The sequence below is a fragment of the Myxocyprinus asiaticus genome, chromosome 22 (assembly GCF_019703515.2).
Source record: "Myxocyprinus asiaticus isolate MX2 ecotype Aquarium Trade chromosome 22, UBuf_Myxa_2, whole genome shotgun sequence".
Taxonomy (NCBI): domain Eukaryota; kingdom Metazoa; phylum Chordata; class Actinopteri; order Cypriniformes; family Catostomidae; genus Myxocyprinus; species Myxocyprinus asiaticus.
Genome location: NC_059365.1, coordinates 2,690,685 through 2,703,170, shown reverse-complemented (window position 1 = coordinate 2,703,170; position 12,486 = coordinate 2,690,685). Strand labels below are relative to the sequence as shown.

The following is a 12,486-nucleotide window of genomic DNA, read 5'->3' as shown; positions in this document are numbered from 1 at the left end:
CACAGATATCAGTCCTTTCAAACAGTGAATCCACAAACTAAAACAGCACTAAACAAAGACACCAGAATTATGTGACATCACAATGGCATATAAAAACACACAAAGACATAATTATAAGACATAACAGTATCTATTGAGCAGCACAAGAGATGTGAGGAGAGAGATTCCCTCAAATGGCTTTGTATGAAGGCATCTCTGCACTGCATGCAAAATCCACTAACATGGCAATCAGACTGGACTATATAAAAAAATAAAATAAATAAATAAATAAAAAATGGATTTCTCCAGGGTCTTTGTGTGTTTTAATATTTCTGCAGTTTAATATTGCAGCATTTTTAATTCTCTCTCTCTCCAACACAAAAACACACAGATCCCTTCTCACGTGTTTGCAGTGTACAGCAAAAGTAGGCCTGCCTAAAGCCACAATTTAAGTACACATGGTTGAACATTGGAATTAGCACACAGTCACTGGCTGGGATATGTACGACATTCTGTGCAATGCATCACAGACCCTTTACTGTAGCAATATCTAAACTATTTACATACACTTAATTGAAAGATGAAGCTATATTTGCTTGTAACGATTGCACATTTATAGCTAGCACTCAAAATGTTCAGTCATTAATTTGTCATTCAATGAATGAAACACTTATCAGGTTGGGCTTTTATATATTAGTATATTATGCTATTAAGATTTGATGCTATTTTAATTAGATCTATAGGGACTGAACCACATGGTCACTCTAACATCACTTGAATAGCCAACTAAAAAAGCTCAGAATGATGTTTGAGTGACATTCATTTTTTTTTAAATTCACTGCTCAGTCTTCTAAAAAGGATAATTCACATACAAATGAAAATTCTTTATTTTCTCACCCTCGTGTTGTTCCAAACCTGTATGACTTTTTTTTTTCTTGCATGGAACAAAAAAGATTTTAGGCAGAATGACTGCCTCAGTCACCATTCACTTTCATTTTGCAGTATGGAAAAAAGATGCAATGAAAGTGAATGGTGACTAAGAACTACAATGTCCAACATCATCGTTTGTGTTGCACAGAAAAAGGAAAGTCATATGGGATTGGAACAACATGAGTGTGAGTAAATAAATAAATCATTTTCATTTTGGGTCAAACTAAACTTTTAAACTGTGTTATTGTGGCATACTGTATGCTCACGTGTCTGCATCAGGTGTTCATGGTCTAAATATAGACACATCAGTTTACATTATGCGCTACAAATGAGCTCAGTGCTGCACAGTCACAATTATGAGAACGTACATACATTAAACATCTGGTTGCTCGGAAAACCAGCAAAGAGGAATGTAATTATGATAATTTACATATGGTCTTGATACAAGGGACTAAACTGTCATTATTATTATAGAGAATGACTACACATCTATCACAGATTTTAAATTTTTTGGCTTGTATCTGTAAAAAGCTTGACACTGTCATGGCAAAGTGACTTGTGATTTTTGTGAAGTACCTACAAATGTTAAATCAGGAGAGCTGTAGAATGTTTTTATTGTGGTTTTCTGAGTACATATTTAGCTAATCTTCCACTAAATAAGAATTCATGCTACCTGGACTCAAACAAAAAGCTTCTACACAAACTTTTTATCACATTTCATTGGTAACTGCAAATGCACACAAGACATTTGCTGTTGACAAAGGAAGAGAGAGAATGAAAATCTTTCTAACATATAAACCTCTAACTAAACAGGTCAGACATACTGGGTCACTGGGAAAGTGCATTATGATCATGTTTAATATTCAACAGACCTTGAATATTCAGAACATTGTCATAGATAAATGACGTGCCTAATCCTATAATCTTAAACTTTAATATTCATTTCCCTTCACTTCCTGCCTCTGAGGCCTTACACTTGAGAGTCATACAGATTATGCCAATCTTGATCAACAAGCATTTTTATTATATTTCATTTTCAAAGCCCAAAGTCACTTTACAAATCACATTATACAGTATATACAGTACACAGACAGCACCGTCTGCACCAATATCCAAAGGGTACATGTAAAAATTGTAAGAGGCTGGTGATTCTGGCTCAATAAACAAGTCAATAAACTAAATTCCAAGTTAACATCAGTAACATCTACTGGTAAAATCAATTTTGTCATAAATAAGTAAATAAATAAATATGCATGCATACATGGCTCATGTATTGTAAAGGTTGAAAGGAAAATATATATATACAGCTCTGGAAAAAATTAAGAGACCACTGCAAAATTATCAGATTCTCTGGATTTACTATTTTGGATGTGTTTGAGTAAAATGAACAATTTTGTTTTATTCTATAAATCACTGACAACATTTCTCCCAAATTCCAAGTAAAAATATTGTTATTTAGAGCATTTATTTGCAGAAAATAACAACTGGTCAAAATAACAAAAAAGATGCAGTGTTTTCATACCTTAAACAATGCAAAGAAAACAAGTTCATATTCATTTTTAAACAACACAATACTCATTTTTTAACTTAGGAAGAGTTCAGAAATCAATATTTGGTGGAATAACCCTGATTTTCAACACAGCTTTCATGCGTCTTGGCATGCTCTCTACCAGTCTTTCACATTGCTGTTGGGTGACTTTATGCCACTATTGGCGCATAAATTCAAGCAGCTCGGCTTTGTTTGATGGCTTGTGGCCATCCATCCCCAGATCATCACCGATCCTCCGCCAAATTTCAGAGTGGGTGCGAGACACTGTGGCTTGAAGGCCTCTCCAGGTCTCCGTCTAACCATTAGACGACCAGCTGGAGGATCGGTGATGATCTGGGGGTGCTTCAGCAAGGCTAGAATAGGGCAGATTCATCTTTGTGAAGGTCGCATGAATTAAGCCACGTACAAGTTTATCCTGAAAGAAAACTTGATTCCTTCTGCTCTGACAATGTTCTCCAACTCTGAGGATTGTTTTTTCCAGCAGGTCAATGCTCCATGCCACACAGCCAGATCAATTAAGGTGTGGATGGAGGACCACCGGATCAAGACCCTGTCATGGCCAGCCCAATCTCCAGACCTGAACCCCATTGAAAACCTCTGGAATGGGATCAAGAGGAAGGTGGATGGCCACAAACCATCAAACAAAGCTGGGCTGCTTTAATTTTTGTGCCAGGAGTGGCATAAAGTCACCCAACAGCAATGTGAAAGACTGGTAGAGAGCATGCCAAGATGCATGAAAGCTGTGATTGAAAATCAGGTCAGGGTTATTCCACCAAATATTCATTTCTGAACTCTTCCTAAGTTAAAACATAAGTGTTGTGTTGTTTAAAAATAAGTATATTATAATGTAAAAGACCAGTAACAAATTGCACATACAGGACTGATTTTTAAGATATGTAAGAATGCAGACAGTGTAATACCCTGAAATCAGTATAAAGTCCAAAATAAAGCGCTAGAGTGCAGAGACACAGATTAGCATGAATTCATGATAAATCTATGCCATAGAGAAGAGAGTTCATGTGAAACAAACAGACTCAACATCCTTCATCCATATAATCTTTCAGAGAGAGATAGAGGACAATCAAACTAAATCTCTTTGCAGACCAAATAAAAGCACACTCAATATAACTCAACCATGAATTAAACGCATTACAATTTGTTAAATAATATAGTTACACAATCCTAAATTTAAAGCATGTACACAAAACAACACGTATAGATATTAAAAATAAAATCATTTTTAGAGCACAACATTTAAAGTGAAATTACAAAACAATATGAGCACAGGATTAGATCATATGGCAGGCCAGATAATTTCGCATGCAAATTAGCAAAAAAAAAAAAAGAAAAAAAAAGAAAAAGAAAAAAAAAAGTACAACATTGTTCAGAAGGATTTATTACACCAGAACATTACAACAAGAGGGTGTATCAGTGAATATGTTATCAGAGAAAATTGGATAGCTCAAGTAAAGAATGAAAATCCTGTAATCATTTACTCCCTCATGGAACACAAAAGGAGATTTTAGGCATTACACTGACAGCCTCAGTCACTATTTACTTACACTGCATCTGTTTTGCATATAACAAAAGTGAATGATGACTGAGGCTGTCAATCTGGCTAATGTCATACAGATTTGGGAAAACATAAGGGTGAGTAAATCATGACAGAATTTTCAATTTTGGGTGAACTATCCCTTTAATGCTTTATAATAATGAAGATTTCTCATTTGTTTGATTAAAGTCTTTGCTGTGAAATCTGTTGCTCTGAAGGATTTTGTTTGATTGGCAGGTCAAGCCATCTGGGTTAGTATTTGCGTGGCACTGAGAGCTTCGCACGTGCTCCGCTGCGGCTGCCCACATGCACAAATGTGCCATTCTTACTCTGTGTGTCAAAATCAACAATGCCAGAACTGAATCTAAAGTCCCCTCTCCAAGAGCCAGTGGTTAAAAATGAGTTAAATCGATCATCATTCTGCAAAGTGTTAAAGCGACTGACATCAGAGTAGCCAGGTGGTCCATAAGTAGGAGGGAAAACAGGTAAGTTTGCAGTAGAATGGTACATGTACCTGTATCTACATAATCTCATATAGACCAGAGCAATGATGAGCACAAGGAAAATACTGGACACGCTTGCCAGAGCCAAAATTAAATACAGCCTTAGATCACTGAGCACATGCGAATCATCCATGCCACGTGCAGAGAGCTCGTCGATGATGGGCAGGCCGTTTTCAATGCCGATATTTACCGTTGCAGTGGTAGACAAAGACTCAGGCCCATTATCACTAACTGAGACTAGCAAAGTATGCTTAATCTCATCATCTTCAAAAAATGGCCTCATAGTCCTGATTTCCCCACAGTGTAGTCCTACAGAAAACAAATTAGGATGCGTTGCTTTCACAATCTGATATGACAGCCACGCATTGTGCCCTGCGTCTGCATCAACAGCGACAACTTTAGTGACCAGGTAACCTGCAGGAGCAGCTTGAGGTACAATGTCATCCGCCATGTATCCCTCCGATTGAACTGGGTAAAGAACAACCGGAGAATTGTCATTTTCATCTCCAATAAAGATCCGTACGGTGCATGTGCTTGTGAAGGGAGGAGCGCCTCCATCACGTGCCATCACATGAACATTTAAGAGAGTACATATTTCATAATCAAAAGGGCGTGCAGTGAAGATCTCACCAGTTTCTGCGTTAACAGAGAGGTGAAAGGTTGCATCTTTTGAAAGAGAATACAGGATTTTTGCGTTCTGTCCTTCATCTGCATCGTCCGCTCTGATTCTCATCACTGGAGTGCCCTGCGGCTGATTCTCTGCAACCTGGATGCTGTAGTCGTTGTTTGTAAAAACAGGAGGATTATCATTAATGTCTGTGACCATTATGGTGACCATTTTACTGCTTAATAAAGCAGGACTTCCAGCATCCACAGCAGTGATGGTTATGTTATGGTGAGGGCACTTTTCTCGGTCTAAAACTCCATCGGTCACAAGCATGAAGTAATTTTTTACTTCGGATACCAGTTTAAATGGCACATCGTCAGATATTTCACATGTGACCCGGCCACTGGTGCCAGTATCAAGGTCATAAACATGCAGCAAAGCCACCATGGTTCCAGGAGAAGTGTCCTCTGGCACAGTCGCAGAAGTTGATTTAACTGCTATTACAGGTGCATTGTCATTCACATCTATCACGTTTATGATAAGTTTACAGTGAGATGACTGTCCTCCGCCATCTTTGGCTTGCACATCCAGCTCATGAGAACTGGCCTCCTCGTAATCCAACACGCCCGTGACCTTCACCTCGCCCATCAAGGGGTCAATCTCCACAACCCCCTTTGTCTTATCAGGCACGTGACTGAACGAATAACTAACCTCCCCGTAAATCCCACTGTCTAAATCTGTAGCGTTTAATTCTATCAACACAGTGCCTCGAGCTGAATTTTCCAGCGCATTGATTTTGTACACTCTTTGACCAAACACAGGAACATTGTCATTCGCATCCAATATGTGAATATGAATCGACGCCGTTCCAGATCGAGAAGGCCGGCCACCATCTACTCCACTGAGGGTTAGAAAGTGATCAGCTTTGTTTTCACGATCCAGCATTTTTTTTAGGACTAATTCAGGATAAGCACTTCTGCCCACCTGTGTATTCATCTCCAAAGCAAAATATTCATTCTCACTCAGCTGGTAATGCTGAACAGAATTAGCTCCTATGTCTGGATCGTGAGCGCTCTCCAGAGGAAAGCGCCTCCCCAGGAACATGGACTCCAGTAACTCCAGTTCTATCTGACCGTTATCAAATGCAGGGCTGTTATCGTTAATGTCCTGGATGTCGAGCAGGAGACTGTACACTTTAAGAGGATTTTCCAGGAGCAGTTGGAATTGCAGAATGCAGGATGCAGACTGTGCACAAAGCTCCTCTCGATCCATCCTTTCGTTCACCAACAGAGAGCCAGTTTCCGGTCTCAGCTCACAAAACTGTCGACTTCCTTCAGCCACAACTCGAGCTTTGCGCCTCACGAGTTCCGCAACATCTATTCCCAAATCCTTCGCAACATTTCCGATGATTGAGCCTTGCTGCTTCTCTTCTGGAACTGAATAACGCACTTCACCGTGAGAACTGCTCATGCAAATAAAGCAGAAGCAAAGCTGAAGCCAGAACTGTGCCAGAATGCATTGCCTTTTAGGACAAAGCATGCATTTTGAAAACAAAATCATGTTTTAAAAATATTAACAGTTACATTTAAGTGCTAAAAAATTAAAATAATGATGATCGAAGGGCATTCTGTGGAGATCCTATAGCTGGGACAGATACTGCACACTGATGCTTGCTCCTGTCGGCTTAGATTTTTATTTTCATCCCTCTCTCTCTTTCTCTGCACGCCTGCAGCACTTCCCTCCCCGTGCATCATGCATCCCTCCCCTCCTCCGCATTCTGTGTAACATGACTAAAACTGCTTCTCAAATGCAATCAGTGCATACGCTGTGTATAACAGAAGAGCGTCACCCAGAGACCAAATGAACGATTTACACAACTACCATCCACACATCCATGAACCATCCACTATCAATTTTTTTTTAAATACAATATAGTTCAAACATTTTGAATCACTATGGTTTTTATGTTTTTAAAGAAAATTAAAATTTGATTAACCAAGGATGCTTTAAATTGATCAATAATTACAGTAAAGACATTTGTAATGTTGCAAATGACTATTTAAATAAATTCTGTATTGTTCAAATTTCTGCTTGTCTACAAATCCTCCACTTGCAATAAAGACACCTTATGCATTGTGGCAGTCAGTTTATTCTACTGTATAAATATTCAGGTGAAGTTTAATCCCTTGCTTTTTGCAGCAATTAATATGAAATTGTTTTTTAGGACAGTTCTCATAGATTTTACCATTTAACTTTTCTAACAGCTCAACACCTCAAACTTAGACTCATCCACCCATCACACTTATTTTTAATAATTTACCTTCCGACCTTTAAGTTATTTTGCTCATTCTATCATTTTCTTCTTATTTGCCAATTTCAGATTTGTTTGTTTTTCTTTAAAAGTCTGCATAAACAACCAGCATGCCAGAGTCTTCTCTGCACTGCTGCAGATGAAACTGGTGTTCAGCATGTATCGTTCATTAAAAATGCCAGTTAATGACCTGTGAGGGGTCTGTTTCTCATACTAAAGATACTTGTCCTTTTGTTTTTGTGTATATGGGTTGTCCACTTCTCTGTCTGTCCTGGTAAAATGCAGTTTGATTTCTTTTCACACAGCAATACATGAAATAGCTTTCATCTCTCAACAGAAAATTAGACTGATGAGTTTCTTTAGAAACGTGTTTCTTTTAAGTCATTCTAAAACCAAGTGACATGCAAGAAATACAAGTGTACTCGATACTTAAAGACACCGTATTGCAATGCTCCAACATCATAAATAGCATTAACTTTTTCAACTGTTCTAATAATAAACATTTCCTGAGTACTAAATTAACACATTATAATCATTTCTTAATAATTCGGTGATGCAGTATTTTCTTAATAGACTCCAATAATAGTAATATCTGCTGAAAATGGGGCTGTCATGACAGGGAAAAAAATGTATTTAAAAATAAATCTAAATACTAAACAGTTATTTCAAGCTGTAAAAAAATATTTTTAACATTACTATTGTTTTTTTTGGCAGTATTTTTTTGTTTTGTTTTTGTTTTTTTATCAATTTAATGCAACACTGGTGAACAGAAGCATCAATTTATTTCAAAAACAAAGATGTCTTAGTGATTCCAAACTTAGGTAAAGTGCATATTCAACAAGACAAAATAATAATTGAAATTACACAAATTATTCTGTTCAAAAGTTGACAGTTTTTAGCCTTTTTGAAGCGTTTTGTAATGGTTTGTCCTTGTCAAAGCATGACAAAAAGCCTGCAGTAACTATAAGTTCTTTGGATTCCTTGCATGTTATACACTTTTGAGTTCTCACCTACAGTGATGTTGAGATCCAGATTTTCACTCAGAACAATTGATGGAATCATACACACTTATCACACAACAGTGCAAACAGTTATTGATGCTCAAGGACACAACGCACATTATTAAGAACTAAACGTGTGTAAACTTTTGAATAGGTTATTTGGGGTAATTTATTATTTTGTCTTGTGGAATATACTTAAATATCTGTATTGTAGCTTCTTCAGGGCAATACTAAATATAAAGCAAAAAATAATTTTTATGATCTCTAATTTTTAAGAAAAAATGCAAAAACAACAGGTTCTTCAAGTATGTAAACTTACTAGCACAACTGTAACACAGATATCATTATTCCAGTGCCGATTTCTCAGGGCCAGCAAAGCCTTCTCTGCTGGCGTAACATGCCTAATAAATACATATTTTTTTCATCCTTTCATTCTCATTCACCTTTCTGCCTATGTATTTTCAATCGCTTTCCACGCCTAATTCATCTAGAAATGAATAGCAAAAAATGAAAAGTTTATCCAATCAGAATTAATCCCTTGATGCTTATAAGCAAAGCGTGTTGTCTGTTTCACAAATGAATCGCATGCTCCTTAGCCGAAGCAGCACGTGAGTTTGAGCTCCACCCCACCAGGCCTTCAGAATTTCCACAGAATCCCTCAACAGTGCAAATGAATGAGCAACTAAAGTCAGATTGTCAGATTCATCAGCCAATCAGATTGATTTATTTGTTCTTGGTGGGTGTGGTCTTTAGGAAATGTCCAAGTCCAGGCCTTCTAGCTGGCCTTGAGTGACGTAATCACGCTTTAAGTGATGTACGTAATTTGAAAGCGAAGAGTGCAAGATCTTGCTGACGAGTTGGCTGTCATCACTGCTAGTATTGCTGTTGAGAAAGAGATCCTTATGGATTTAAAAACACAAGATGTTCTGCATGACCGTGCGATTGATTGATTAAACAGGAAAGGAGGACTGATTTTCACTTCAAGCAAATTGGTAAGTGCTTTTTGCATTGTTATAGCAACATCAGGAAGTGTACATTTTCTAAGTGTAAATTAGGCTGCTTGAGCATTCAGTGTCGAATCAAGTATTGAAAAGTAACCGAGTAACCTTACGAAAAAATTATTGCACGCAACATTTAAATTACAAATATTATTAGAGAGCTTTTGCTTCATATTAGACCTCCTTGGTTCTGGCTTTCGTGCGTGGACGTGTATTTAAAATGTAAATTGGTATTATTAGTTGACTGCCACATAATGTATGATAGGCATATGGCGTCTTATTCATGTTATAATGGCATGAATCACACTGTAGGTCTAGACTTAAAATGCACGGGTCGCCACTGCAATATTCTATATACTAAAGTATTTCAGTGCCAAACAAAATCAGGTTTTAAAAAACAAGATGTACAGGGAGTCCTGTTCCCCTTTCCAATTTGTTGGAAATTGAAGTGAAAATAACAAAATAGACTGCTACACTAGAGGTGGAGTTGGTCAAAATATTTGAAGTGTGACAAAATGCTTTATTTTGTCAGAAAGACTGTGCAAAAATTAAAAGTGTCTTTTGGAACAATATTTTTCACATATAGGGGAGAGGGGGCTAAGTGTCACACTAGTAAGTTGTTTCAAGGGCTTCCATATAGTAAAGTATCACCTCAGTAACTTCAAGGTTTTGATCCAAAAGTCCAATTACATCCAATTTTCTCTGTGTTTTCTATCCTTCAAACTAAAGCCCAGCATCATCATATTTTTGCTATAGCTGTTGAGTAAACACAATAGAGCACAATACAACCACACTAACATACATTCAGAGGCATGGGTCAACTATATGATGAAGATATTTTATTTTTTAACTTAGCAGTTCTAATTGGAGTACTGAGCCTGATAACAGTTGAAGAACTAGCAGCAGAAAAACAGGTTAAATACATTTTCTTAGGCTGTAACTTTCACACTGCTCAATAGAAATAAGATTAGGATTAAGAAGGACAATGATGATGATGATAATAATAATAATTATTGTTATTATTAAGAAAAGAAAATAGATGATTTCAGAAGAATTGTGTTGAATTGTTGAATTAAAAATGTAATACCTGAGAAATATTTTCAACTTCATTGCCAAGACCCTCCAGTATATTCTCAACAGACGGAGTCTTTTTCAGAGTCAGGTCAGAGGTCAGCGTGCCCTCGTTATAAGATCTGATGAACTTGAAGTCACTAGTGCGCGAGCCCGTGGTCAGATATGCGTCATAATTGTAAGTGCTGCGGAGAGTTCCCGCGCCCTCCACGTCTGCGTAATTTGGAGGCAGATACGCGCTGGGAATGGCTACAGCTCCATCAAACAACAGTCTGGGCTTTCTCCTGCGACAAAACCTCACGGCCAGGATGATGATGAGGAAGGTGAGGAAGAAAGTGGAAACGGACACCAGCGCGATGATCAAATAAAACGTCAGTTTGGAGCTGCTCTCGTCATGAGACATGTCTTTCAGTTCTGGAACTTCAGCCAAATTATCTGATATAAGTAAATACAATGCGCACGTGGCTGAGAGAGAGGACTGTCCGTTATCTCTCACGGAGACAATAAGGTTCTGTTTCATGCTGTCAGATTCAGAAATGTCCCGCTGCGTCCTGATCTCTCCGCTGTGGACACCGATAGTGAAAAGTCCCGGATCAGTCGCTTTAATAATGTGATACGAGAGCCACGCGTTCTGTCCAGAATCCGCGTCCACGGCGATCACCTTGGAGACCAGGGAGCCCGCCTGCGCAGCTTTGGGGACCATCTCGGTCATGAAGGAGTTCCCTTCCGGAGAGGGGTATAATATCTGAGGGGAGTTGTCATTCTCATCCGTTATGAAGACACTCACGGTCACGTTACTGCTCAGAGGAGGAGACCCGTTGTCTCTGGCTAACACGAGCACTTTGAAACTTCTCAACTGCTCGTAATCAAACGACCTCACGGCATGAAGGACCCCGGTGTCTCCGTTAATGGATAAAAAGGAGGACACCGGTGCGCCATTGACATCAGAGGGCAACAGAGAATAAACTACAGTGCCATTCTGTCTCCAGTCCGGGTCTGTAGCTGATACTGAACATACAGAGGAGCCCGGTTTGTTATTTTCTTGCACATTAGCTCTGTAATTCTGCTCCTCAAATACAGGTGGGTTATCATTCACGTCAGCTACAGTGAAGTGAATATTCTTAGTGGAAGATAAAGGCGGAGAGCCCTCATCAGTAGCAGTAATTGTGATGTTATAATCAGACACCAGCTCGCGGTCTAATTCACCTGTGGTCACCAGAGAATAGTAATTTTTGATTGAAGGTACGAGTTTAAATGGGACGTTTTGCTGAATGGAGCAGCGCACCTGTCCGTTATTCTCAGAGTCTCTGTCCTGCACATTAATGATGCCAACCTCTGTACCGGGTGACGCATTCTCGGGAACTGGGCTATTCAGAGATTTCAGTATTATTACAGGTGCGTTATCATTAATGTCACTTACATTAATTATAATGTTTGCGTAGGATGTTAAACCTGAACCATCTTTAGCTATTATTCGCAGACTAAATGTAGTTTCTTCCTCAAAATCTATCTGCCCTTTTATGCTGATGACACCTGTTTTACGATCAATGGAAAACAGATGTTTATAGTCCTCCATAACATGACCAAATTCATATGTCACTTCTCCATTTTGTCCCTCGTCAGCATCAGTAGCACTCACAGTAACCACTACAGTATCTACAGGAGAATTTTCAGGCAGACTGACTTTATAGACGGCCTGACTAAAGACTGGAGCATTATCATTAGCATCCAGTACAGTGACGTGTATGGCTACAGTACCTGATCTCGGTGGAGTCCCACCATCAACCGCAGTGAGAATTAAAGTCACCTCTTTTTGCTGCTCACGATCCAACTCTTTATTTAAAATGATTTCGGCATATTTCTCTCCAAGCGAGTTACTTTGCACGGACAAAACAAAATATTCATTATTTTGTATAGAATAGCTCTGAACAGAATTTTGTCCAATATCAGCGTCATTTGCTTCTTCAGTTAAAACGCGTTTTCCC

At 38.5% G+C, this 12,486-nt stretch overlaps 1 protein-coding gene across 10 annotated transcripts in view; it reads right to left on the bottom strand.

Moving 5' to 3' along the window:
* Positions 1-12,486, bottom strand: part of LOC127413200 (protocadherin gamma-A2-like) — a 144,557-nt gene that overhangs the window by 103,034 nt on the left and 29,037 nt on the right. Inside the window, exon 2 of one of the 10 annotated variants that reach the window (XM_051650110.1) lies at positions 10,518-12,308. The exons of 8 other annotated variants lie outside the window; for them this stretch is intronic. In XM_051650110.1, coding sequence (XP_051506070.1) covers positions 10,518-12,308 — 1,791 coding nt within the window. The remainder of the gene's footprint in view (positions 1-10,517; positions 12,309-12,486) is intronic. One more of the 10 variants, XM_051650107.1, reaches the window with a different exon arrangement.